This window comes from Ailuropoda melanoleuca, chromosome 13 (genome assembly GCF_002007445.2).
Source record: "Ailuropoda melanoleuca isolate Jingjing chromosome 13, ASM200744v2, whole genome shotgun sequence".
Classification (NCBI taxonomy): Eukaryota; Metazoa; Chordata; class Mammalia; order Carnivora; family Ursidae; genus Ailuropoda; species Ailuropoda melanoleuca.
In genome coordinates, this window is record NC_048230.1 from 38,195,438 (window position 1) to 38,221,615 (window position 26,178).

Genomic DNA, 26,178 nt, shown 5'->3' on the forward strand with positions numbered 1-26,178 from the left:
GGCGGGGGGGTGGTGGCTGCGGGGGGGGGGGCTTGATGTCAGGCCACACAGCCGTGTTTCCTGACACACAGTTCTGCAGGCCGTTCTCGGGAGAGAGGGCTCCTCGGCTGGAGAAGTCTGAGAAGAGTTATGGTCTAACTGTCCGGGGAGTACGCACGGGGTCTTTCAGCCTCAGGTGGGAAAACTCCCCATCCTGTTTCACTGAACCCAAATGAATTCTACCCCCCCAAATTCCACAGAACTGGAATCCCAAGGATCACCTTTCTGGAAGGGCTTCTGGAGAGACACCACCTGAGTCCGGAGTTGGAGGGGAGACACCTGCAGCCAGTCCCTACAGCCGAGGACAGCCTTGGGTCCACCTGCAAGGACTGGGGACTTTCAGCAGGCCCTCCAACAACTGCACCCCAGATCACGGCAACTAGAGGGGAGGCTGGGATGGTTTTCAGGTTTGTACTTCACGGGTCAAAATCCTCCCGACCGCCCCACCCCAGGGGTCGGGCCTGGGGGTGCTCTCCTGTGTCCCCCGAGCATGGCGGTGACCCCTGGGAGATGGGCTTTGCAGGTCACAGCCTGCTGCTGGCCCTCCGCTGCCCTAGCTTTGGTTTGCTCTTCTATGGAATGAGGGTATCGACAGCATCATGGACAGGAGGTTACGAGCTTAAATCAAAGAGCACCTGGCACCTGGCATGTGCCCAGACTATCTTATGAATAAGCATCCAATGACAGAAAAAGGGCTGCTCGAGCGGCCCTTCTGAGGGAAGGAAGTCACTCATGGGGGACCTGGAACAGCGGCGCTGGGGACCCATTCCTTGACATTTCTGAGCAAATCCCTCATCGGGCTGGGCTGTGGTTTTCCCAACAGGAAAGGGGCAGGGGTCGCTGGGTTCTTGTGAGGCCTGTTTGCTGCTGACCTGAATCTGGGGATGAGGCGTGAATTGGGGGTGCAGACGCAGTCACGCCCCGGGCCTGACGGCCCCATCAGCTTGGCCATCGCAGTGCACAGGAATAGGCGAGGGCATTAAGTTAGCCAGACGGCCAGACAAGAAGGGAGCACTTCCCCACCAGCAAGCGGGGGGCAAAGCTGAGCAGCACCCTAGGTCTCTCGAGTCCCACCAAAGTGAGGAAGGGAGGAAGGGAGCCTATAGGAGATGTGGCGTCCCACAGTGGCCAGGCTGCTGTCGGGCCCACGAAGGTGGGGGGCCTGATGGCCCCTCCCGTGCCTGCCCCCCAAAATTTAGAGTGTCAGCCTTATTCTGGATAGGTCTTTGCCTCTCGTGGGGTCAGGAACCCTTTTGAGAATCTGATAAGAACCTTGGAGCCTCCCCCTGGAAAGCACAAGTTTGGGGGAGTTACTGCACCCCTGTTCCCTTGTGAACCTCCAATCAAGAACCCCGATGTGCAAGTTGCCTTCCTCTCACCCGGAGCCCTGTTCGTCTAGCTATCCTTAGCGCCCCCAGCGGCCCCTGCCCCACCCCTTCCTCCGGGCCCTGGTTGGGGACCCTTGCTCACTCCCAGGCTTCCAGGCCAGGTCGTGCTGACCCTGAACATGGATGTCAGACACTTGCCAGCTCTCTGGCCCCAGGCTGATGTGAGTGAGCCCAGAAGGCATGGCCATCTACTTAGAGGGGCTGCTGGCTGCCTGGGTCCAGTTCCAGAGCCCAGCGAGGACTCGGGGGTGTGGCTGGCTCTCAGGTGTTGGCCTGATGGCCTGAGGTCACCTCCTCACTCTCACCTTTCCCTGACTACAGAGCCTGGTCAGAACACGGGGAGGAGCCTGGGAGAGCTGCGGGGGCCAGCAGTCCTGGGCCAGCCGAGCGAACAATGGCCCTCAGTCTTCCCACCATCACCTGCCTGCCAGCAGCCCGTTCATTCTGCAAAGCAGCACTGTGTTCTGGGACACTGGCGGGGGGCAGGCCAGGAGTTGTGGTCAGGTGCAGGCCCCAGGAAAGGGGCTGTCTCTCCATCGGACAAGAAGGAGAGGGCAGAGGTCATGGGGACAAGATGCAGGTGGACAGGGCAGGCTCTCCTCCCAGTGGCCTCTGCCTGGCCTACCCAGGGGGCTCCAGCCCTTGAGAGGTGTGAGCGCCTGGCCTTCCCGTTCCTCAGTCTGGCACGCTCTGGCCGCCTAGCTAACTCTGTGCAGTGACCCCAAAGAGAGAAAGGCCCTGGGAGCCAGGCTGGGAGAGCCCCACTCACCGTCCACGGGGGTGCAGGGCTCGTACACCAGCCGGTAACCTTCCAGGACACCGTTGGGGAACTGCGGGGCCTCCCAGGACACGTTCACCGAGGTTGTGGTCAGCTCACTGAACTTGACCGAGCTGGGAGCACTGGGGGCTGTGGGGAGACAGCAAAGGGTTTGTTTTGTCCTCCCGTGGACTTTCAAAGCCCTGCTTGGCCTCCAGGAACCAGCAGGGGCGGTTGGGTCTGGGCCAGGGAAGAGAGAGAGGGCAGGGGGTCATCAGAAGTCATCTGGGCCCCTCCCCTCCCCCACTGACACTGCTAGCACTCTCTTTTCAATACCAGAGTCCAAGAATGGTGAGGAAAAAGAACTATCCTCTCCCTAAAGTTAGAGTACTCGGTTTCTTCCTGCTAAGTGGTCCTGAACCTCCAGGGTTGTGGTGGGGCCAGGAGAGGTCCTGGCTTTGTAAGGCTTGTCTTTTGGGGAAGGCAGGGACCGTCTGGGCCTCAGAGCATGAGGCAGGTGGTGAAGAAGAAGATACCAGAACCTCGGCACTGTGGCCTTTCTCCAGTCCCTGGGGCCCCAGGGTTTGTCACGGAGAGACCACGCTGTGAGAAGCAGCCCAAAATAGGGACAATCAAACCATCTGGAAGAGATGCTTTATTGGCCGGAGAAGTCTGGAACGACCCTGAAAGCATGGAGGCCAGAGGGGAAGGGAAGGAAGCACAGAGTTGGCTCCAGGCGGGATGACCAGGCTGTTATTATTGTCCGGGGGCCACCCTCCCACAGAGCCGAAGCTAATCTGGACCCTGCTTCCGCTCCAGCTCTGGGAGGCAGCCCCAGCCCACAGTCTTTGAAGGAGGGAGGCGAGCTCAGGGGGCCTTTCCTGCCTCCCCTAAGCAAGGGGGACATGGGTCAGAACACTTTGTCCTGCTGCCGGAAGCTTCCAGGCTCCCAGGGGCTCACATCCGACCTATGACACTGATGGAGAGTGGTCTGGACGAGCAGGCAGACAGACCAGACCCTCAGGAGCCAGCGGGAGGAAAAGGGTTTCCCGGAGCCATGGCCTGTCCCCAAAGAGGACAATGCTTAGGAACTGACTCCACGGTCCAGCCCTCTCTTTTAGAGAGAAGATATTTTACCGGATGGGAAGCACAGGCTGGGAAGGATGCTCGAGGGGGCTCAGGACAAAAGGCTCGTATTCAAATCCATGAGGAGAGAGCTTCTTACAGGCGAAGGAGCTGCCATGCAGAGAAGACAGCCCAGGACCGGCTCACCTGTCCTGGCCTCCAGCCTCTGCGCACCCCCCCCAACTGATGGGCGGGGGGTTGCCTGGGCAGGAAGCATCACTGCCCGGGCCACCCCTGCTCACTGAAATGGGTAACACCTGCCGCGCCCATCCCAGGGCTTCTGGAAGGAGCTAGCGTATCACTGCCTGAGAAGTGTCTTCAGACACTACATATAGGCCCAGCTCTGCATGTGCGGGCAGCAGGGTTCCGACCATCACTGTCCAGCCTCCTAACTGGCCTCCCTGCCTCCCTCCTCACCCCTCTGTCATTGTGTCTTCTGCACAGCCGTCAGAGCGAGCTTTTAAAAACATACACCGGATCCTGTTGTGTAACTGCTTAAACCCACCAATGACTCCCCAGCACACTGAGAACCATCCCAGACTTCCTTCCAAGGCTCCCCGACCCTCTTGGGCCATTTCCTTCCAAGCCACCCGGCTTTCTGTTCCTTTAATCCCCTCCGGCCTCGAAGCCTTTGCACCTGCTTCTCCCTCTGCCTGGAACCCCTCCTGCAGAGCTTCCCATGAGGGGCTCTTCCCACTCAGGTCTCAGCTGTCAGCCCGCGGGGGCTGCTGCAGGCAGACCTGTCCAAGGCCACGTGTCCGCTCATGCCCTCGTCCTACTTCTCACGGTTACTGCCCCCCGAGGCCGCTTCATCAAGGTACAGGTTTATGACCTGTCTCGCTCCCTAGGGCGGGGACATGACTGTTGTGTTCCCAGCATCTAGGAGAGCGTCTAGAAGATGTTTAGTAAATGCTTGTCGAAGGATCAAAGATGGGGCCCCGTGAGAAAGCCAGGTGGGAACAAGGCACGGGCAGAAATGGGCTGGTGGGCTACAAGATGTGGGGAGCACAGGGGACATCTGCGGGCTCTCTCCAAGGCTCTTTGGGGACAGCCTCTGTCTTCTGAGCCCTCTCATGTTGGCCCCTCTTTTTGGGCAGTGCTCGCCCCCTCTGGAGGCCATCTCGTGGGGCCTGGGTGCCCCGCCCAGCATCTCAGCAGCTAAGGTGCCCAGCCCAGCTAAGGTGCTTCCACCACACCCCCCAGCCCGGGAGCACAGCTGCCAGGTGCCCCCCACCCCCTCCCCTGCTGCCCCTCTCCCCCACCTGCTTGCTGGGTCTGGCCCCGGGTGGGGAGGCTCCGAGGCCCATCACCCGCTGCGTTGAAGGCTGCCACGCTGACCATGTAGGCCGTATAGCCGGTCAGGTTCTTGAGTTTCACGCCGTTCTCGGCCAGGAAAAGCGTCTTCACCCGCTCCGTGAGGTTACGCCGCTGGGCTTCCCAGAAATAAATCTGTGGGCACAGCCAATTGTGGGAGTGAGGGGGACACGTTTGACTCTCCTCCTGCCCCTGCCAGCCCCAGGGTCACGGAGACGCCTTCGTGCATACCGTCCACACACCCTGGACGGGTCACTCAGGAACAGTACAGAAGTATTTAAGAGCTGTTTTAGAAACCCTTCCAGAACCTTCCTTTTCACAGTGACTACAGTCTCTGCCAGACTAAACTCCGGGAGAGCACAGACCCCACGTATCTGTCTGCCGAGGCGCCTGGACGGTTTAGCACAGCACGGGCACATCAGCCCTCGGCCTATGGTTACCAGGGGAAGACGCCAATTCTGCGCTTCCGAACCCTGAGCCGGGGAGGGGGGTGCAGGGCGCGTAGACTCCGTCCCAACCGAGAGCAGAGTGCACAGGGCCCACATCACCTGGGAGCTGGTTAGTGTCAGGCCTGCCCTGCACCTGCCGCAAAGCGCCTGCCGACTGTCAAGGCCCTTGACGATTTACCTGCACACGAATTCACCTGCTGGCCGGCCTGGAGCTGAACCCCAGCGCACCGTTCACAAGCACGGTGACTTCACCAGGTGACTCCCCTGAGCCACGGTTTCGTGGGCTGACCAGTGGGGCTAAAGACACCCCACTTTCCAGGACCAAGGTGAGGAGGAGCTAAGGTGGTAAGGAGTGAAGAAGGTTTTAGTCCACCTGCCGATTACTTAGCGCTCAGGGGCAGCGAAGCTCAAAGCTCGGATTCCTTACTAGCGTCAGGAACTCTGAACGGGGGCCCGCAGGAAAGCTGCAAGCCTCAGGCTCCCGGGACGATCAGCGAGTATTTGGCGCCACCTGCTGACCACGGAGGTTTCTGCGCGCCACAGAAGTCAATTTCTCCATTTGCCTGGAGGAAGCTAATATAAGGGTCCCCACCTGGCACTCAGGACATCTTGTCACCCAGAAATGCTTGCTTTTATCTAACTCCGCCCACTTTTAAAAACAATTCTTCCGACACGAGGAGATACCAGAGAGAGATATGGCTGTTCATTAAGAAACGTTCATAGTGATGGGCACACAACAGTGGACAAAGTTCCTGCTGAATTTGGGGTGCAGGGGAAAGGCCAGGGTGAACATCAGCACACAGATGGGACTTGTTGATTGCACATGGAAACAATGTATGTAGAAAGAGTCCCAGGTGATCTGGGGGCTTCGATGTTCAGGGAATGGGGAGAGGCTGGAAAAGCTAGGGTGAGAGGGGGAACAGCCAGACAGGGAAGCGGAAAGAAGAAAGCACTTCTCAGAGGAGGGACAGGTCTGCCAGGTCAAACGCTGGTGCTAAGCCAGGTAGGGTGAGGCTTCCATCTGACTTCCACTGAACATAGGAATCACTGAGGGCTGGACAGGAAAGGTTTTCATCAGGGGTGAGAAGCCACTTGGAGCAGGCTCAAGAGACACCAGGAGGACAGGGATTGGAGGTGGTGGGTGCAGAGGACTGGAGGATTTCTGCTGTAAAGGGACCAACTAGAGACATGGGTGCTAACTGGCAGATTACAAGATATTGGGAAAAGGCACTCAAAAGAGGAAATATAGTTCAGAATGCTTTTGTGCACTGCCCAGGGGGAGAGAACGATGGTGCAGGACAGAGGGTCAGTGCTGGAGCTGTGTTCTTGGGTGGAGGGAGGACTGGGTCCCAGGACCCAGGGCAGGGCACCCTGCTTGAACTCAGCACTTGAATTCAGCAGACCTTTGACACATGACCACAGACTGGCCTTTGTGCACATGGCACCAAGGGCTGAGCACTGACCCCAGCCCCCAAGGGGCACACAGCCGAGTCACAGCGTACGCCAACAGGTAGTCAGGTGTCCACGAGGAGGCACACTCCGCAGGGGGCTGACGTCCTGGTAGATAGAGCTCCCTTGCGTCTCAAGCACCTAGACTCCTGCCTGGCACACGGCCAGCGCTCCACAGAGGCTTGCGAATGAATAACCATGTCCTGCAGGCAGGAGCAGGTGGAGCAGTGAACCATCACCCCCGTGTAGCTACCATTTCAATCCCCTGCCCTTTGGGCTTCATTGGATCCCACACGCCAACTTCAGCCTCGGTTAAATCAGGTCCACGGCCGCACGCCACAGCTGACGGCCGCTGGAGGGAATTCGCACTTTCAGTCTTCACGGTGCTACACCGCCTGGTCCCCTCGCCTTGTGTGCATCTCCTACACCCGGTCTCATCCACTCCTCCCCCACTGCCCTTCCCCTCCTCACTCTGACCTTGGCTTCTTCATCCAGAAGCAATCAGATGAGATTTTCTCCACCATCTCTCTGCCCGGTCTATGCCTCCTCCCGCCCTCGTCCACACCCTCTGCCTGCCTCCCTCCACCTCGGCTGCACTGCAGGCTCCTCTGTAAGACCTCCTTCCACTTGAGCACGAAATCCCAGCCCCTCTCACCTCCTCCAGGACCTCACCCCCAACGGCTTCCGCTCTTCCTAGAATCACCGCATTTCCCCTCTTCCTGAAACCATTAGCAGCATATCCACTAGCTGTCACTTCTTCTGTCTTAAAACCCCCTCTGTTGACTGTTTCTAATTCGTTTCCTTTTATCTTTCTGAGCAACACTCCTTAAAAGGAGTCTCCTCATTCTCTTTCGAATCCCTCCAACCGGCATCCCCAGCCCCCAACCCTTGTCAGAGTCACCTGTGAACTCAACAGGCTAATGAAATAATCCAGGGCTCAGCAAGCTTTCTGTAAAGGTCCAGGTAATGAATATCTCAGGTTTTGCAGGCCACACACCTCTGTGGTAACTCAAAAGCAGCCACAGGGCAATTTATAAACAGATGAGTGTGGCTGTGTTTCAATAAAACTTTATTTACAAAAACAAGTGGGGGGCCAGATTGAGCCCTTGGGCTGTAGTCTGACAATCCCTGCACAGTTGCTTCCTAGAGTTCATCTTGCTTGAACTCTCAGTAATATTTGGTGCATCAGAGTCCTCCCTTCTCCGGGAAGCACATTCTTTATGTAGGTTCTGAGATTTCAGTCCCTTTTTTTGGTCTTAGGTCTCAGTGTTCAGTCTTCTTGTGTCTTCTGTGTATATGTGTCTAATCTCCAGGCTTTCATCTATATACTGAGGACTCCACAGTTCACATCTCCAGCTCAGACTCTCTCTCTTGAACTCCAGACACGTAAACCCAGCTCCATTTGGTGTCTCCCCCTGGGGGTCCAACAGACGTGTGGAGCTGACTCCACAAGCCCCCTCCTTCCACCCTCTTTTGTCTTGTCCTGTTCTGTGTCCGGAAGCTCCATCATCCAATTGCTTATAAATTCTTGTTGCCGCTCCTCTCTCCCACCCCACATTCAGGTCAGCAAATTCTACCAGCTCCACCGCTCAAATTGAGCCAGAAAGCAAACACTTCTCACTGCCGCTACTGCCTGGCCTAAGCCACCACCACACTTCACCCAGATAATTCAGTCCCCTTTGGGGTTTCTGCTTTCCACATTTCAGATTGCTCTCAGCACAGCAGCCAGTGCAGTCCTTTAAAAACCCAAGTCACCTGTGGCCCTCCTTTGCCCCCAACCCTCCATGGCTGTCCTCTCATTTCGAGTGATAGCCAAAGCCCTTGAGGGCCCTGGGTGATGTAGGCCAGGTCACAGCTTGGACCCGTCTCCCATCATGCTGCCCTGCACACACTCTGGGACGCACGGGGCTTTTTGCTGAGCTTTGTAAACACCAAGCACCCACCGACCCCAGGACCTTTGCTCTTCCTTCCCTCTTTCTGGAATGTTCTTCTCCCAGAAGAACATGTGATTCTCACTCTGTTCTTCATTTTTGCTCAAGTGTCTGCTTCCCATTAAAATCCTTCCCTAACAACCCTATTTAAAATTCAAACATACCCCCGGCTCACTTTCTCTATGCCCTTCATCGGCTTCCTCTGCCACCCTCTGGAGGGGGTACTTGTTTTGCCCACTGTTGGTCTTTTTCCTCTAAAATTTAAGCTCATGTTGCCTCTTGATTCGCTGCTTTACTCCCAGACTGAGAAACACTGCTGGGCACAAAATAACAGCTCCATAAACACGCGTCCCTGAAAGACTGTAGCTGCATGGGCGTGCCCGCCTGTGCACACGTCCCAGCTCGGTCTGACCCACATCCGACTCCTCGGACTGTGCTCACTGGCTGGTGACGTCCGCCCATCATTAATGCCCGTGCTAATTACCGTGGAGGTTAATGCACGTCTGGGATGCAGCCACCCCGTGTCCCCAGCTCCATGTTTTCCAAGCACGCAGACATCTGCGTGTGACACACGTGGTTCGTGTGTCCGCGCGTTTCCTGGGGCTGCACGTTTGCTGGATGCTTCCACACCTGGACAGTCAGGGGGCTACCAGACTGTAGCAGGCTGCACCCCGGCTCCTCCTCCTTCCCATGGGAGGCCTATGCGAGGGGTGCGAGATTTAGCTTTCTCCAGCTGGCACTTCTGGGCAGGCCTGCAGGGTGTCACCCAGCTTTACACTTCCCTAGCAAGACGCCTTTCCTCTGCTCTCCTGCCTCCTTCACCCCAGGCAGAAAGAGACTCCTGTGTGGGTTTCTGTCTTCAACCGGCGCCACCTATATTACCAAGCTCTGTGACCCGGGCAAGCCCCTGGCCCTTGTGGGAACTCGGCTTCTGCCTGTGGGATGAGGGGGCTCAGCTGGGTAAGCCATGAGGCCCCGCGGGGGTCTTGCACTCCCCACCCCACCACTGAGCTGGGCTCCTCTCTGGAATAACCACCCCCCACCAGGAATCAGAGTGGCGCTGGGCACTGGCATAGGAGGCAGGCATCGGACACGCCAACGGCTCCGACCCAGGAGACGCATTATTATTTTGTCCACTACCTCCTCTGGCAGTTGCGCTCAGTGCCCCCACACCCCCCCACGCCCTGCACAGGGTCGGAGCTGGCAGACCTGGCGTCCGACCATCTGCTACCTGCTTTTCCTGTGATCTTGTTGGACCACCTAAACTGGGTCTCGGTTTCCACGTCTGTACAATGGGTACAAATGTTTATAATCTGCCTGCTTCACACAGCATTCAAGAGGATGAAGGAGGTCTAAAGGGTTCTGAGAATACTGGAGAGGAACTGAATTCTGTTATAACACGGGACATTGTCTAGGATCGGGAAATAATTTTAAACAGAGATTCCATGTCCTTAGCCAGGGGTCCTTTGCTGCTTGGCCAAATCAATATTGTAATTAGGGTCGGCCAAGTGACCACTTCGAGGGGTCTTTTGCTGGCACTGGGAGTTGGGGGACTGGGGTGGGGGGTGTGGCCTGAAGCAAGGCCCGAGCTTCTTGTATCTGAGCTCAGCCTGGCGAGGATGCTGGAGAGGATGGGTGCAGTTCTGCATTGCTGCACAATATTCCAGTGGATTGGGTGCAAGCAGCCGAGGGAGCAGGTGTCGACCTGCCGACCTCTCCTTCCCACCCCCAAGCTGGCCCTTTGCCCCCTGGACCCTCTTCTCTGCCGGAACTCCCTGTACCTTGTAGCCCTGGATGTCTCCATTCTGGCTCTCCAGCGGTGGTGGCTCCCATGTCACATCCAGCTGTGTGGCCGTGGCGCCATGGACAGCCACGTTACGGGGCGCCGCCGTGGGCACTGGAGGGCATGAGAGGTCGTGAGTGAGGGGCACAAGTGGGCTTTAGGGAGGAGGCGGGTAGGTTGGGGCCCCCGAATCCCGTATGTCCTCTGGCTGGACTTCTGGGCTGGGAAAGGCTGGGGCTGGAAGGGCAGGCTGGCTCACCTGCTTCCCCGACGAAGACTTCCTGGGGGGGGCTCGAGGGCCCCTCCCCCACGGCGTTGTACACGCTCATCCGTATCTCATACCGCCGGTGTTTGTTCAGATCTGTGGGGGGGGGGCACAGAGAGGTCACCGCCCCGCGGGGGACAGAGTCAGCATGGAGGGCGGAGGCTGTGAGGATGTACCCGTGGTTCTAGTTCCCGCCTGAAGGTTCGGGAAAGAAGACGTAAGGAGTAGGGTGGCCGGAGGATGCTCTGTCTCCTCCCTGGGAATCGGGACACAGGACGCCTTCCTGAACAAGGCTGAGCTTACTAGACACTTTGAGACTGAAGGAGACACTATTAATATTTATGCAGGGACAACTAGTGTGAACCAATACTGTTCTCCTGGGCACACCAGGTCATGGGTCACCCTTTCGGGCCTGTTCTGGGCACACTGGGTCACGGGTCACCACGTCCCCAGCACGGCAGATGCCTGAAGTTCTCAGCTGCCCAGGCCCCATCAAGCAACTCTTCACACAGGGAGTTCAGCCCTCAGGGAAGGGGCTTCTTGGATGTGAATTCTGGGCTAAGAAACGCTATGTTTTTGCCAAGTTTGGGGGTCCTGGGTGGAGATGCCTGGACGGAAGCTGGGGGACAAGGGCAGTCGAAAGAAAATGGGCCCCAAAACCCTGGATGGGAGTTGCCAGCCATCCCTGGTTGGTGAGGGAGGCTAGAAGGTTCTCCCAACGCTCTCCCTGGGCATCCTGCCCTTCTCCCCCTTCCTTGGTGGCAGGAGTTCTGCCCCTCACCTGGAATGGGGTGGGGGAGTCACCCTAACTTAACCAGCCGCACAGCCCATGTGGGTCACTGGCTGGAGAAGGAAGGGGAAGGACGACACAGTCTCACACTTAGTGTTGAACAGAGAATGGGGCCCCTCTGCCCAAGCTCTGAGCCTTAGAGAGAACCACAGACTTTAGAAGGAGAGCGAGACTTGGACCAGGCACCCATCAGTAACCTTCCCAGGTCCCTGGGGGGACGGTGGGGGTTCTGCTCACTCTGGAGGTTGGGGGTGGGGGTCGGCCTGGCATACAGAGCTGTGCGGAAAAGTGCCTCCGACAGGACGGGGTGTGGGGCACTGCCGTGGATGCCTGCTCTTCCAGGCAGCAGACCCCGAGCTCCTCCCGTGGACCTCCTGTCCCCCCGCCGAAGCCACCCCATGGAGCACGAGACCGAGCTACTCCCTCTTCCATTCTGTACCCGATGGACGCACGCTTCCCTGGTCACCCTCTACGTTTCTGCGTGTTTCCAGAAAGTCACGTGTGCTTTGGGCGATCCCATTCTTCAAGCGGCCTGAGGCGCACCCACCACTCAACCCGGGTTCGGGTGTCCTCAGAGGCCCACGCTCCCCACCCCTGTGGAAGGCCTGGGCCCGATTCGGGAGCCGCCATGCAGGGAGACTTACTGTCCAGCTCGTACTGCGTGAGGCTGGGCCGGCTCAGGTTCCGCATGGAGTACAAGGCTACGGGGCGGGAGGCCGAGGGGGCCAGAGGGAGACAGCACACAGAGGAAGTTAGTACACACACCCTGCTCGGCAAAGACCCCAGGACAGGGGCAGGGTGGGGGCGGGACCTAGCAGCACACATGCAGACAGAAGGGGGGTCGGGTGCCTGACGGCGAGTTAGGGGTCCCGGGCAGGAGCGAGAGAGGGTGCACACGAGGCCGGGGGGACACAGGGCACTGCGAGCCCCCTAGAGCCCAGCACCCCTGAGGGCAGCTCTGGGGGACCCTTGGTCCCCAGTCACTCCCTTGTCTGAGGTGGGACTTCGGGAGAACCATCTCGAAACCGTGGGGGTGTTAATTTTCTCCTCTGAACCAGAAACCCTTCTACTGCCAGGAAATAGGACTCATTACCCACAGGCACGTACAATCGCAACTACAAGCGCAGGTCTGCCAAGAAATAAGAAAAGAGTGCAAGCTGCTGGATCAGCGACATCCGAGTTTTTCTACGAATATTCCTTTGCTTGTGTTCACTCATTTTGTCTGCTAATGCTCATCAGAAGCAAAGGCACAAAAGTTTTCAGAGAATTATGGGAGAGCACCTTGCATGCTTACGTCTCCCACCCGCCCGGGGACCCCAATCCCCCGGAGTTCCTCTCTCCTGCCTACTCCCCCCTCCCCGTGAGCTGATCACCGAGCCCACGGCCTCTCCCATCCTGGCCCTCAAGTCCATCCCGAGCTGCTACCTTGGCCCCAGCCGCCTGCTGTCTCTCGGTGACCACAGGAGCCTCTCACTGGCACCCCTGCCTCTGGTCCTCCACAGCCAGTCATCGGCCTCCTGCCCCAAAGGGCAAGCATGTCATTCCCCTGGCTGTGACTCTCCCTGGGATTCCCGCCAGGTTCTTGGCTCTTTCCTGGGAAGGAGGATTCCCACCAGGCTCTTTACGGGCTCAGAGGCAGGTCGGATTCCGAGGACCCCAGGACAGACCAGTGACCTCCAACCAGCCAGTCACTGGGGTGAGCGGACGTGGCTCCTGGTCCTTTCCACCTCAGGCCCTTTGCTGGGCTTTCCCTTTAGCTTTGGATGGGTTAACCTGGGATCATCCGTCAGGGTCAGCGCCAAGGCCACCTTCAGGGAGGCCGCCTTCCTTGACCTGACACTGGCTCCCCTGGAAAAGGTCTCCGAGGCCATCATGCCAACCACCTTAGACATTGATTCTGAGTTTACTCCTTAAGCACCGGCTCCTCCTTGAGCCCGTAAGCTCCGAGAGAGCAGGGGCCGTCTATCTTGTTCACTGGTGTGCCCCCAGTGTCCGACAGCAGGCAGAAGGTGCTCAATAAACACCCAGTGACTGAATGGGATGGGGGTGGCGGGGAGAGGCGCGCTCAGGAGAGGGCAGTGGGTTTCAGGTCACGGTGGCTCCAGGAAGCTGTGAGCTTCAGGGCAGGAAGGGGAGTGTGCCCGCCCCATTGTCCCCTGACCCCTGCAGATGCGGATGCCACTCACAGGTAAGCTCGGCCCACTTGGCCCCCGGGTTGTTGATGCCACGCAGCGTGAAACCCCTCAGCCCCTCGTACAGCAGCTCCCGGTACCGGATCCGGAAGCCCAGGAGGATGCCATTGATCTTGTCCTCTGCGGGTGGCTGCAGGGAAGGGAGTGGAGAATGGGGAGGGGCAGGAAACACCGAGGCTCACCCGCTTCCACTCTGCCCCCCTCCCATCCTGCCGCCTGTGACCACAGGGCAGAGCCTGAGCCTCCCCCGGGAAAAGAAATCAAAATGACCCTGAGCATTTTTAATTTAAGAAGCATTTCTAAATGAGGTTATTTCATTTCTGCAATATTCCCTATGGGGCAGGGAAGGACTGGAATCTCCCTGCCATTCCGGTTCCCAGAACAGCAAGGTGAGGCTCAGAGAGGGTAAGGAATTTGCCCAAGGGCACACAGCATCTTTGAGCTCTCCTCCTAGACCGGTCTTTGCCCAGGGGCACCCTCCCACAGCAGCAGCCTCCCTGGGTCTAGCGACCCCGCCACCTCCCACCTGACCGGTGTCTCCTGGGCTTCCTGCGAGGCCGCTCCCTGAGCTGGGATGCGCGGACCCTGTTCTGCCTTTTACTGTTTTCTCTTCGCTTTCTGCTCCCATCCACAGAACAGGCTTTAGGAGAAGCTGGAAACTACTTTTTAGGATACCTCTTTTTAAAATCCTGCTGAAGTGGTTCAGCCTTTTCTTAGCTCCCGCACTGTCTCCCTGCCTCTAGCTCTCCCAGCCCCCTTCCCCAGGATGGCCCGGGGCTCTGCAGGCCTGGCGTGGTCCTGACTTCCCGCTGCACAAGGTCATTTTCACTCAAGGGAGTGTCCTGTTGCAGTGAGGCCTCGGGCTGGGGAGGGGCTGCGGCCTCTTGTTTCTTCCTCAAGGGGTTTCCCATCCAGGGGGACACTGCCAGTGGACAGAGGCCTGCCCCTCTGATTCCAAAAAGCGGAGACCAGGGTTTGCTGCTTTGGGGCCCCTGTGGGTGACCTGCCGAGTCCAGAGGCTGGACTTGGGAGCGTACAGGAAGGTCCCACAGGCAAAGACTGGCAGCCTGGTCTCAGATGTGTCTGGTGGTCTTCCTCAGACCATGGCAGGACAACAGTGCCCACCAAGGGATGCCTGGGTGGCTCAGTTGGTGAACCGTCTGTCTTCAGCTCAGGTCATGATCCCAGGGTCCTGGGGTCGAGCCCCAGTGTCAGGCTCCCTGCTCAACGGGGAGTCTGCTTCTCCCTCTCCCTCTGCCCATTCTCTCTCTCTCAAATAAATAAATAGGTAAATATATAAAATCTTAAAAAAACCCACAAAACAAAACAGTGCCCACCAAAAAGCAGGCAACGGGGGGAGGAGTGGAGGCAGGGGGTTCTGTCCCCGGACAGTGGGTTACTGCTCAGGGTTCCGGCCGGGCATGTACATCTGGGTTTGGTTTGGTTGGGTCAGGAATTTCTTCACTGACGGTGGGACAGGGTTCCTGGGGACCCCACGCACTTTTCTGTCCCAGGATTGGCAGCTCTGAGGGCACTAAGCCTGACCCTGCCACTTACTAGCTGTATCACCAGGCCCATTCATGTCACTTCCCTGAGGACTGGGTCCTTGTCTGCAGGGGACTGGAGCAGCGCCCGCCTGAGAGAATTATCTGGAGAGCGGAATAAGAGGCATGTCTGTGGGTGTGTGTAAGATGTTCCAGCCTTGCTGGGGGCTGTCGCCTTCCTGGTCCCCACACAGAGCGTGTCTGAGTCCTCCTGGGACATGGGCCCCTCCCTGCCTGCTGGCTGCTGGGCCGTACCTGCCATCGGATCAGCACGGAGGTGGTGGTGTGGGGTGTCACCGACACAATGGTGGGTGCTTCGTCGGGTGCTGGAGAGAGAGACAGGCACATGAGCTCTGGGGGCTGGGGCTTAGGCCCCCTGGGAGGCCACAGGGAGTAGATTCTTCTGCAAGTGTGGAAGGAGGGGGCCTGGAGCTCTGACCCTAGTCGGAACCCAAGAGCCCAGAGCCTCCTCCTCTTGGTCCTGCAGCCACAGGTCTCTGACGCTGCTGCTGCTGAGCCCCCCCCCACAAGCCTCTTCCCTGGTTTTCTGGGGTTGGCCACAAGCTCGGGGACAGCAGAGAAGGAACACATTAGGATGCTGGGGTTGGTGTGGGGGCCCAAGCCCATGGCAAAGGCCCCTCTGGCCCAAACCTCCTTGGGACCTGCCCAGAGAGCTAGACAAAGGGCCAGTGGGCCCTCTGCCCCTCCCACCTTTGGGGGCCCCTCCCCTCCGAAGAGAATGCCCAGTGCCCAGGAAGAGCAAGTGGGCCAAGAGAAAGAGTTCTGAGTGGGGGGCCACTGACCGGCCTGCAGAGTGGTCAGTGGCTCCGATTCCTCGCTGAACTCGCTGTCCCCAATGTCATTGGTCGCCTTCACTCGGAACTTGTAGGACGTGAAGGGCTTGAGCCTATGGGGGCGATGGGCTTCAATGAGCAGAGGTATCCCCTCATGCCTCACCCGGCCATCTCTGTGCAGGGAAAGGGGGGGCGGGGCAGAGGGTGCTGCTCCATTACACAGATGGGGACATCAAGGCTCAAAAAGAAGGTGTGTCCCAGCAGGCCCTCCAGGGCCTGATGCCAGCCTGGGTGTGGCCTCACCTCTAGCCCCAGGTGGCTCTCTACCTGTCTCCTACCTCACAGGGGCAAGCCGCTATGAGAGCACCGATAACCCCCCCTCTGAGCAAAGTCCTTCCCCGAGAAATGCCATCCCTTTCTAGAATTTAGGAAACTTAGGAAGGGTCACGGTTCTCAAGAGCTACCCAGCACTTCATCTCTATCAGCCTTGTTCCTCTCCAGGCGAATGTCTTCCCTTTAGATTTACTGGGAGTGTGGGGTGAGGGGGAAAGTATCGCTCAAAACTCTCAGTCATGTCAACCGGAATAGAAAAAATACGACCCACTAGGAATTAAATCGAAGCCAGAATCTCGTAGCAGGCTCCGCTCCCCTATTCCAGATGGAGAGGGAGCTGCTGTCTGGCTGGGAGGAACTGCTAATGAGGGATGGCGAGCGCCTCACTACGGCGGGGTGGGGGGGGGCGGCTCCCAGGCTCCAGAAATGGATAATGAACAGGCAGCCCTCGCAGGGCTCCAGAGAGCAGGGAGGGAGGTCAGGACAGAGCCGGAGGCGGGGTTCCAGGAGGTGCGGGCTGTGGAAGACATCTGGGGGTGGGCAGGCTCTAGGAGCATGCTCGGAGCCCCCCACCCAGACCTCCGCTGGTGCTGCCTGGGCTGGGAGGGGTGGAGCGGAGCTGCTGGCACCCCGGCCTCACCTGTCCACCACAAAAGCAGAGGCGTTGTGGCTCACGGAGGCCGAGTGCAGCGCCCACCGGCCGCCGGGCAGCTCGCGGGTCTGCACGGTGTAGTAGCGCACGGGGGACAGGCCGTCGCTCCCTGGCTCCCAGGACAGCAGCACGCTGCGCGCCTTCACGTCCTCCTGCTGCACCACCGGCTTGCCGGGGGGCTGCGGGCGGTCTGGGAGGAGGCAGGGGGACAGGAGCGGGGGAGTCAGCCAGGAAGGCGCGGGGGGGGGGCGGTGAGCTTTTGCAAGGAAGAGAAGGAGGTGCTCTGGGCTCAGGCCCGAGGCCCATGGCCCCACCCCCTTTCCGTGCACACAGGTCCCCACAGCCAGCACCCGGGGCTCCTGGCTCACGACCTGTCCTTAGGCCATTAGAGGCCTTGGTGCCTGGGAATTTAGACGTCCTGAGGGCAGCCCAACCGGGGACTGGCAGGTGGGAGGTCCAAACACCCAGCTCCTTTGCCCCCGCCTGCCCCAGGGCCGAGATGGGGCCTGCACCATCCCTGATTGAGTGGGACGGAGCCCACGCTTCCCTCGGTGGGGTTCTGCGGATGCCCTGCCCACGCCCGGCCTCCTTTTCGCTGCCCCAGGCCCTCCTGCAGGGCTTCTCGGCCTCGGCACTCTGGCACGTGGGGCGGCCGAGTCTGTGTGATGCCCACTAGGTGTGTGGCAGCACCCTGGCCCCCACCCCCTGGATGCCAGTCAGAGCTCCCTCTTAGCTGTGACAACTCAGACACCTCTAGACACTGCCCAACGTTCTCTGGGGCGGCAAAGCAGCTCCCCGTGGAGACCCGCTGCCCTACTGGTTTTTCCTGGGAACACTGTCTAATGAACCACTTTCACAGGAATCGGGGTGTCAGCCTGCTTCAGGGGAGCCCGACCTCTGGCCAGGCACCGGCTCGCAACAGCAGGCCAGTGGCAGCCGGGGCTCCGGGCTGCAGCCCCACCCGCCACCCAACTGGACACCATCTTTGTTAAGGGGAGAGGAGAGGGGAACGAAGCTGGCCTCACCCACTCTCCGCCTACAGAAAACCAGTTGCTGAGGCAAAGCAGAATCCTCGGGACGGCAACTCCCAGCTCAGCTTCCGGAAGTCCACTAGAGCCCTTGCTGACCCTGACTCAGAGATTTCAGCCCACTTGCCACTCCAGGTCAGGGCAGTGCGGCTCTTACCTGGCTGATCCCCAGGCACCCGCGAGGACAGGGTAGGAGCACCTGGGTTGGCTGGGACCCCCTCCCCGCCACCTCAGCTGCCCCCGGGCCTCCCCAGCCCCGGTGGGCAGTCACCTCTCTTCTCGGTGGTCACCACCAAGGCCTCGGCGGCCTCTCCCCAGCCCTTGCGGGTCTGGGCTGTGATGCGGAACAGGTAGACGGACTCTGGCTTGAGGCCGGTGGCCGTGTACTGGCGGGCGCTGGGTGCCAGCACCTCCACCGTGGCCGTGTTGGCCGTGGTGGCGTTGAGCCGATGTGTGACCTGGTAAGCTGTGGGAAGGAAGGACATGGGCTGTGCTGGGAGGCAGGGCAGCTGTCCCTGGTGCCCTGGGCTCCCCTGGCTGTGGTTCGTCAGCTTGAAGCCCTCTTGGTCATTCTTGTGTCCTCAGCTACCACGTGGGGAGTGTGGCTGTGGGGGCACTCTACACACAGAGTCCATGACCCCCATGGCAGCCTCAGGTGAGGGGAACGAGGCTCCGAGGGGCCAGACCACCTGCTAGGAATTGAGTGAGCTGGAATTCCAGCCCGTCTTTCTAAGTCCAAGGCGCATGCCCTCCCCCAGTCTCCCCTCTGCCCTCTGAGGTGTGGCCTTCCTCTGGGGCGGGCACTGTGGAGTGCCACCACTGAGGGCCCCGTGCCAGCCACAGGTCATGCTGGCCACCGTTTCCCAGGTGCGGGGGCTGAGGCTGTGAGGGAGCTGGCTTGCTCAAGTTCACACGGCTGCTGACTTCAAGCCCAGTGAGCCTTTCCCCGAGGGGCTGCGTGTCTCTGTCTCTGTGTGTGTGTGTGTGTGTGTGTGTGTGTGTGTGTGTGTGTGTGTGTGTTAGGGGAGGATCCTTGAATATGAAATGATGCTCTGATCTGCAGGCTCCCGTCTTAGGTCGGACTGGCTGTGCCGAGTTGGCCAGCGCGCCCTCACCTGGCCACACATAGGAATCGCAGCTGAGGTTTACCAGATGGCCAGTCGGCTGGTATTGGGGAGTACTTAGGAACACATAGCTAATGAATAGTCCTTGAGGAACCTCAACCTTGACCATGCCCTCCAAACGACACTTCCAGTGGGAGAAATAAGACTCAAAATCCTTCTCGAGGAGATGTGGACACTTTCTAGGCCTAGTCTCCCTCTGGCCTCCTTTACACCTTATGCCTTCTCTTTCTACCTGTAGCCAGGGCACCAGAGAGGGTAGGAGCTTACCAAGAATGATGCCGTTAGGGGCAGCGGGGGGCTGCCAGATCAGTCGCACGGATGTGGTCCTCACCTCTGGGAAGAGGATGCCCACGGGCGGTCCCGGGACTGGAGGGGACAAAGGAGAAGCAGGTGGCGGTGCAGCTGCGGCTTAGCCCCACCCCATGCCTGGCCCAGCTCCAGCAGAGCAGGGGGGTGGGCTGTGGGGGAAGGGCACACTCAGTTCAATGATCTTCTGTGGAGGGCTGCTCTGTGCCTGGCACCACGATCCAACATGGGGCACAGAGATGCAATTGGTGAGGCTTCTACTCTCAAAAATGGGCATTATTTGGTAGGAACCAGAAGGGACCAGGCTCCAGCTTCCTTTGGCTCAGTGTCCGCGTGCTCATAGCCGTATGGGCACATACATATGTACGGGCAGGGTTGCCCTCAGAACTGGGCAAAGGCCCTTGTCCTGGGCCTGTGCTTTACAAGGCACCACTCTGACTTCCACCCGTAGGGTGAGTTGGCTGTGGGGCTCACCCTGAGCCCGAAAATCTCCTTTTCCTGGGCTTGCATGGGCTCGTTCCCCAGGTCCACCCTCCAGACTTGCACCTCTGGACCGAGGGAGGGCCAGGGGGCAGCTGTTTGGGGCATGTGGATGGAGACTGAGTGCCATGTGTCAGGGGAGAGAAGGGGAAGGGAACAGGGCACAGGGGAGGACAGGCAACTCTCTCTGCGCTGCCTCTTCCCAACAGAGAACCCCCAAAAGTCTGAGATTTCTAAACTTGAACTTGGCCTCCCAGGTCAAGGCAGGAGGGTCAAACATATTGAATTTAACGGATCATTAGCTTGATTTGTAACTTTAGAATATGTAGACATATGGTGTTTGTGCTTCCCTTCGCACTCTTGTCTGGACCCCAGCAATGTTTGTGGTGGGCAGTCAGAGTATGTGTGTGGGGAGACGGGAGGGAGCCGAGGGCCTGTCGGTCAGCCTTTGACGGAAAGTTCTGCCGCAGGGATGAATGCCGGGCGCCCCACCGGCATCGCTCTTTTGCAAATGGGACCAGGAGGCTCGTGCCCAGGAAAAAGCAAGCCTTTTCCTTGCACAGAGCTTTACTCCAAGTGAACCTGTCCAGGCAAAACCCAAATCAGAATGGGTGCCGAGTCTCTATTCCGTGCGCTTCCGTGCACACTCCAGAGAGTGTGCAAGAGACCGAAACCGATGTCGAACTGTCCTTGCCTTCCACTTCTTCCTCAGGGACGCACAGTCTGGGATGTGTATCCCCTCGAGGTGGGTCGGTGGCCCTCGGTGACCTGCCTCCCACGGGAGGAGCCTGATGCCACCGTTCCCTTTGGGGCAAAGTTTGAGCCCAGAGGGGCAGGGCTGGGCAGGCAGCAGGAAGAAGAGCTCCCAGCCTCCCCAGGCGCACAGGGATTCAAACTTACCATCATCCAACGTCCGCTCCAGGATGGGAGGGTGGCTGGGGCTGCCGTCCCCGATGCGTGTGAAGGCCAGCACCTGGACCTCGTAGAGCACGTATTTGCCCAAGCCCGTGAGCTGGGCGCTGCGTGACGAGTTCCCTTCCACCAGCCAGAACCGGGGCTGGGAATCCGAGTCCTTCTCCTTATATATCACCTGCCAGAGCACAGCACAGGGAGTGAGGGCCTGGGGTCTGGGTCTCGCCTGCCAGCACCTTCCCCAAGTCTCATCCCTGGAGCGAGGTGGCAGGAATAGAGCTGATGGACCCTGGGCTCCTTAGAGTGGCTCCTCGCAGAGACCTTTACTCAAAGTGAACCTGAGGGGCACGGGATGTGGTGAAGCTTGGGTTCTGGGAGAGCAGGGGACACAAAGATGCACTGGGCCGGGGAGCTGGAAGGTTTCTTAGAGAGCATTCAGCTAGGAAAACAGGCTCAGTGAGGGGGCACGACTTGCACAAAGTCACATAGCCAGTAGTGACGGAGCCAGGACATCAAGCCACGTCTCCGAACCTGTGGGCCAGGCTGAACCCTGTGGCTAGGCACAGCTTTGGGAGCAGTTCTAGAAGATGATGGGTACTGGGCCCATGGGCTGAGCGAGGCTGGGGCAGCCAGCGGGGCCTCCTGGGGGCTGCAGGGATGGGTGGGTGGGGGTTTCCCAAGGACCTGGGCCTCCCTGGAAGCCTCCAGCCCTGAGGCAGGATTCCTTGGTTGCCATCCTGTCCAGACCACAGATGACAGGATCTCCTGGGTGTCCACTCCCGAAGGTGGAGACGTGGGCCCCAGGGGTCACGAGGACAGGGCACCTCGGATGGGGACGCAGGCGACCCTGGAGCCAGGACTCACCTTGTAGCCCAGCACGAGCCCATTGCGGTCAGCCTCAGGGATCTCGCTCCAGCGCACCAGCATGCTGCTGGAGGTGGTGGCCAGCGCAGACACGTTGGTGGGGCCAGAGGACGGGACTGAGGGAGAGAGGGAGCGGAGAGAAGGAGCTCAGGACCCAGTCGGCCCTACAGGGGAAGGAGGTGTGACACCTGGTCCCCAAGTAGCAAATTATCCTGCAGTGATTCCTGGTGGCTCTGGAACATTGCAGATGCTGCTTCTGGTTTCTGAGTAGCCTCCCTGCTATCCTCTGCTTGGGCCAATGCGAGGATGAGGCCCCATTTCCTGTCTGCGCAGCAGTGAGAGGTGGGGAGGGGCTGGGATGGGGAGGGACATCCCTTCAAAGAGGCCAGGAAGGGGCGCCTGGGTGGCACAGCGTTTGAGCGTCTGCCTTTGGCTCAGGGCGTGATCCCGGCGTTGTGGGATCGAGCCCCACATCAGGCTCCTTCACTAGGAGCCTGCTTCTTCCTCTCCCACTCCCCCCTGCTTGTGTTCCCTCTCTCTCTGGCTGTCTCTATCTCTGTCGAATGGATAAATAAAATCTTAAAAAAAAAAAAAAGAATTAAAAAAAAAAACAACAAAAAAAAACAAAGAGGCCAGGAAAAAGCCTCAGAGTGGCGAACCACATGTGGATGCATGAGGGCTGCCTGAAGGCTGGGGGCTCATATTCTGTGGGTGACGCCTTGCCAGGGGCCCATAAGCTGCTGATTCTGCTTCTGGAATGTTCTGAGAACTGAACCGACCTACCCATCTCCGGTACTTTCAGGCACTACTGGGTGCCAGGGTTAAAGGCGAGGGCACTGACACATGGGCAGTTTGCAGGGAAAAACTGCCTGGCTAATCTGAAGAGGTGGGGATGCCCCAGCCCCCCAATTTTGGGAGCAGAGGGAAGATGCTGGGGGACATGGCAACAAGGTCGGGCACTCTGCTGGGATGTTGAGCACAAACAGGAACGTAAGCCTGGGCCTATTCTGAACAACAGCTCCAGCCTTTGTGCCCTTGGAACGCCATGAGGGCAGAGAGACAGAGGTGGGGGGATCCCCACCACAGGCTGTGGGGATTTGGGGGGCTGGCACAAAGGCCGCAGTACCTGACTCCCGGGTCCTGCCCATCACTGTCTGGCTCCAGGGCCCGCTCCCGATGGCATTGAAGGCCTGGACCTGGACGCGGTACTCTGTCCACTCCTCAAGGTCTTCGATGGTGTACTCACGCTCCACGCGGTCCTGGACCACGTGGCTCAGCGTCTTGCCATGGCCGTCTGCCCGGCTGTATTTGATCTTGTAGCCCACTGACTCGGGGTTTCCGTTGTATTCCATCTCTGGGAGAGGCTGCAGGAAGGTGGGGTCCAGAGCGGCCGTGAGGACAGGCCCGCCCCGTGTGGGGGACTATCTGGCTTGTGCAGCCTCTTCCAGGGAGCCCTACAGGATTATCACCTCCACCGTCCACCCTGTCCGTGCCCATGTGAGGTGCTCTCACCGGGTGGGGCTCAGAATTTGTGACTCTGTGTTTCTGGCGGCTCCCCTGTCTCCCTGCCTGCTTGTGCCAAGCTCCGAGGAGAGGCAACACCCATTCTTTGCTGTGCACATGGCAAACTCACTACCCGGCTAGGGCAGTCAGACTGGAGAGGTGACCCACAAAGCCCATCTGTCCAACAGGCTGGTGAGCACAGCACCTCTGGCCTTGGCTGTCTCTACCACTTAACTCCCTCGCTTGGGCTGCCAACACACACTTACTTAATTGCCTCTAACATGCCTGCTCTCAGCTCATAGCCGCCCTTGGAGAAGCAAGCGTGGGGTCACAGCATCTCGAGCCTGGAGGAAGCACCAGTCACTGGCAGCCATCCTTCCAGCAGGAGGCCTGAATCTCTCCTGCTCCATTTCAGCCTCCTCCTTCTGGGGAGTTTCAGCCACAAGAAAAGACAGATCCCTTTCCTAGGTTGCTGGGGCTGTGGCTGCTGGCTCAAGGTCGTTTGGATGAACCTGGGCAGTGTTGGTAAGCAGTGGGGGTGTGTGCGTGTTGGGGGGACCTGTGATCTGGAGCAGGTGTGAGCTGCGGACTCAGCCTTCAGACTCTCTCTGAAGGAGGCAGAGCTGGCGCTGGGGCGCTCTGAGCCCTCACCTCCCTGCCGTTCTGTGTCCCCGGGGGCTCCAAAGAGCCCACGGTCCACAGGCTCCCCACATTCTGACCCACTTCCTCCCGTTCCTCGGCCTCTGTCTCACTCCCCGCGTAATCACTGCCTCCTGCCAGCCCTGCTCCCACAGACACTTAGTGAAGCCGACCAGAGACCATTAAGACAGCAATCGATGGGCCTAGAGCTCACGCTTCCTTACCTGCTAGGGAAAGGTAACGGGCCGTGCACCATTAAGCGAGACTGGAAGTGCCTGGGGCCCTGAGCAGTGTGCCAATTGCCTTTTTATTCCTGCTCCAGCCCCCTGGGCATCCGTCAGTCTCCAGTCTTTTAGTGTTTGGAAACTGTAAAGTGAGCTGCAGGAGGAGGGCAGGGAGCCGGCCCGGAGGGGGCCAGAGCCTAGGAGGGAAGGGGCCGAGCGAGCAGTAATGGGGGCGCTGCCCATGGTGTGGGGGCCACCGAGCTGACGGAGGGACAGTTCTGCCCGGCGCTGCCCCCTGGAAGGAGACTTATAATCGTGAGCTACAGTTTGTCCGGGGCTGACGGTGCCATGAGCTCCTTCTACCAGTCGTCCACCTAAGCGAAAGGGAGTAAGGGCTTTCCAGTCAATCCCACGGTGTGGTGTTCTGCAAATGGTGTTTTGCACCAAGTGGTAGGAGATCTCATGTGGAAACAAAACCGAGTCGTGCATGGCCAGACTGGCCAGTGAAGGGGGGGTCAGGCAGGCTCTTCCCAGCACTCTCTAAGGAGAGGAGCCAGGCTGCGGGGTGCTGTCCCCCACATTCGTTTGTCTCTGAATTCCCATATGCTCCTGGCACCTCTTGGATGGCTGCTGTGTGGGGCACCAGTCGGGAAAACACTGTCCTGGGGGGAACGGCACCAGGGAGACATGTTCGTTCCTGATCCCCAGAAGATGGGGTGGCAGTGTGCTCAGTGGGTAGGGCTGTGGATTTCAGGGGGGCCAGACTCCCCGGGTTGAGAAACCGAGCTCTGCTGTTAACTAGAGGATATGGGAGGATGTTGGCAGCGGCAGGTGGGTGGGACTTGGGCCAGTGATTTGACCACTCTCTGCCTCAGTTTCCCCAGCTGTAAAGTAGGGGCCCACGATCACTCTGCTGTCACAAGCCTGTGGAGAGGGTTCCAGGTCTGACTTTGAATAAAGTGCTCAGAACTGTGCCTGGCAGGAGAAAGCCCTCAGGATGTTCATATAATTACCTGGTGCAGGGTCACCTGGGGTAATGGCCCTCGACACGCAGCTGTGACCTGTGGGGGTGGTCTCCCACACCTGCCCTGCAACCTCAAAAACAACCCCTCACTCATGGACTTGGTGCAGGGGACAACTTACATCTGAACCCCAGGCCCACCACTTGGGAGCTGTGTGGCCATGGGCGAGTTCCTAGCCTCTCTGATCCTCAGTTGCCTTAGCTGTAAATTGGGGTCGCAATGTGCCCTTTGCAGGATGACCGGGAGGATTAAATGGAAGAAAACACATAAAACGCTTGGCACCTGGCAATGCTCACTCAACAGCATTTTCTAGTACCTTCTCACAAAAGGCATTTGTTCACTCGCTGAGACTCTCAGGCACCTTAAAGGTGCTAGGTGTAAAGAAAAGAGAAGGGAGCTGTGGGTATTCTGGTTAACCCCTCCTTTTGATGTGGCCCCTCGGAGGCAATGACCATAACTGGGTGAAAAGGACCAAGGAGCCATCCCACCCCCATTGCCCTCATGGGAGTCTCACCACCCAGCGGAGCCACAGGCTGGTCTCACTGGCCGTGCGCAGGGTCACGTTGGCTGGGGCCATGTCAGGGGGTGCCTGGAGGGTCTGGATCTTTCTAGAAGGCTGGCTGGGTGGGCTGGTGCCCACGATGTTCACCTGGCGCATTCGGAAGCTGGGGTGGGGGAAGGGAGTGAGCAAGGTGATGAGGGCAGGACCCCAGAGCCAAAGCCCGTCCAGGTCTGGGCAGCCCCCGCATCCTGCCGTTACCTGTAGTAGGTGAAGGGGTTGAGTTCGGGCACCTCCATGGAGCGGGCGTCGGGTTCGTTGGTGAGCTGGTGAACCAGCAGCCACTCCTCCCCCTCTCCAACCACGCCTACCTGGAAAAAGGAGACACTCTAAGACCTGCTCAGCTTGTGGGGCTCAGATGTTCTGTGCCCCAGGTTCTCGCAGATGAAGCGCTTCCCATGGAAAGCCTTGATTCCACCCCAGGGCTCACCTGGAGGGCCCCAAATGGGGTCACCACCTTTGCAGGCCCTGAAACATGACTTCAAGCATGACCCCGAGCCATCTTGCATCAGAATCTGGTGGAATGCTTGCTAGAAACCCACCCCAGGGCCCTGCCCTAGACCTAGCCCATCAGAATCCCTGGGGGGTGGTACCTGGGAATCTCGGTGTTTACAGAGCTTCCCAGGGGATTCTGAACATGCTGGCATGCTTCTCAAACCCTAGCGACATCAGAATCTGAATTTCTGGGGGGCGCAGCCCAGGTGTTGGAACT

The 26,178-nt window shown here is 58.9% G+C and overlaps 1 protein-coding gene across 1 annotated transcript in view; it reads right to left on the reverse strand.

The window, feature by feature from the left end:
- Positions 1 to 26,178, reverse strand: part of SDK2 (sidekick cell adhesion molecule 2) — a 136,930-nt gene that overhangs the window by 25,508 nt on the left and 85,244 nt on the right. The window contains exons 23-38 of the mRNA XM_034640716.1: positions 25,668 to 25,777; positions 25,422 to 25,572; positions 22,646 to 22,883; positions 21,520 to 21,635; positions 20,644 to 20,833; positions 19,225 to 19,323; positions 18,105 to 18,299; positions 16,794 to 16,995; positions 15,830 to 15,933; positions 15,282 to 15,352; positions 13,477 to 13,612; positions 11,935 to 11,991; positions 10,495 to 10,596; positions 10,234 to 10,349; positions 4,572 to 4,758; positions 2,193 to 2,334 (exon numbers count right to left, since the gene is read on the reverse strand). Coding sequence (XP_034496607.1) covers positions 2,193 to 2,334; positions 4,572 to 4,758; positions 10,234 to 10,349; positions 10,495 to 10,596; positions 11,935 to 11,991; positions 13,477 to 13,612; positions 15,282 to 15,352; positions 15,830 to 15,933; positions 16,794 to 16,995; positions 18,105 to 18,299; positions 19,225 to 19,323; positions 20,644 to 20,833; positions 21,520 to 21,635; positions 22,646 to 22,883; positions 25,422 to 25,572; positions 25,668 to 25,777 — 2,216 coding nt within the window. The remainder of the gene's footprint in view (positions 1 to 2,192; positions 2,335 to 4,571; positions 4,759 to 10,233; positions 10,350 to 10,494; positions 10,597 to 11,934; positions 11,992 to 13,476; positions 13,613 to 15,281; positions 15,353 to 15,829; positions 15,934 to 16,793; positions 16,996 to 18,104; positions 18,300 to 19,224; positions 19,324 to 20,643; positions 20,834 to 21,519; positions 21,636 to 22,645; positions 22,884 to 25,421; positions 25,573 to 25,667; positions 25,778 to 26,178) is intronic.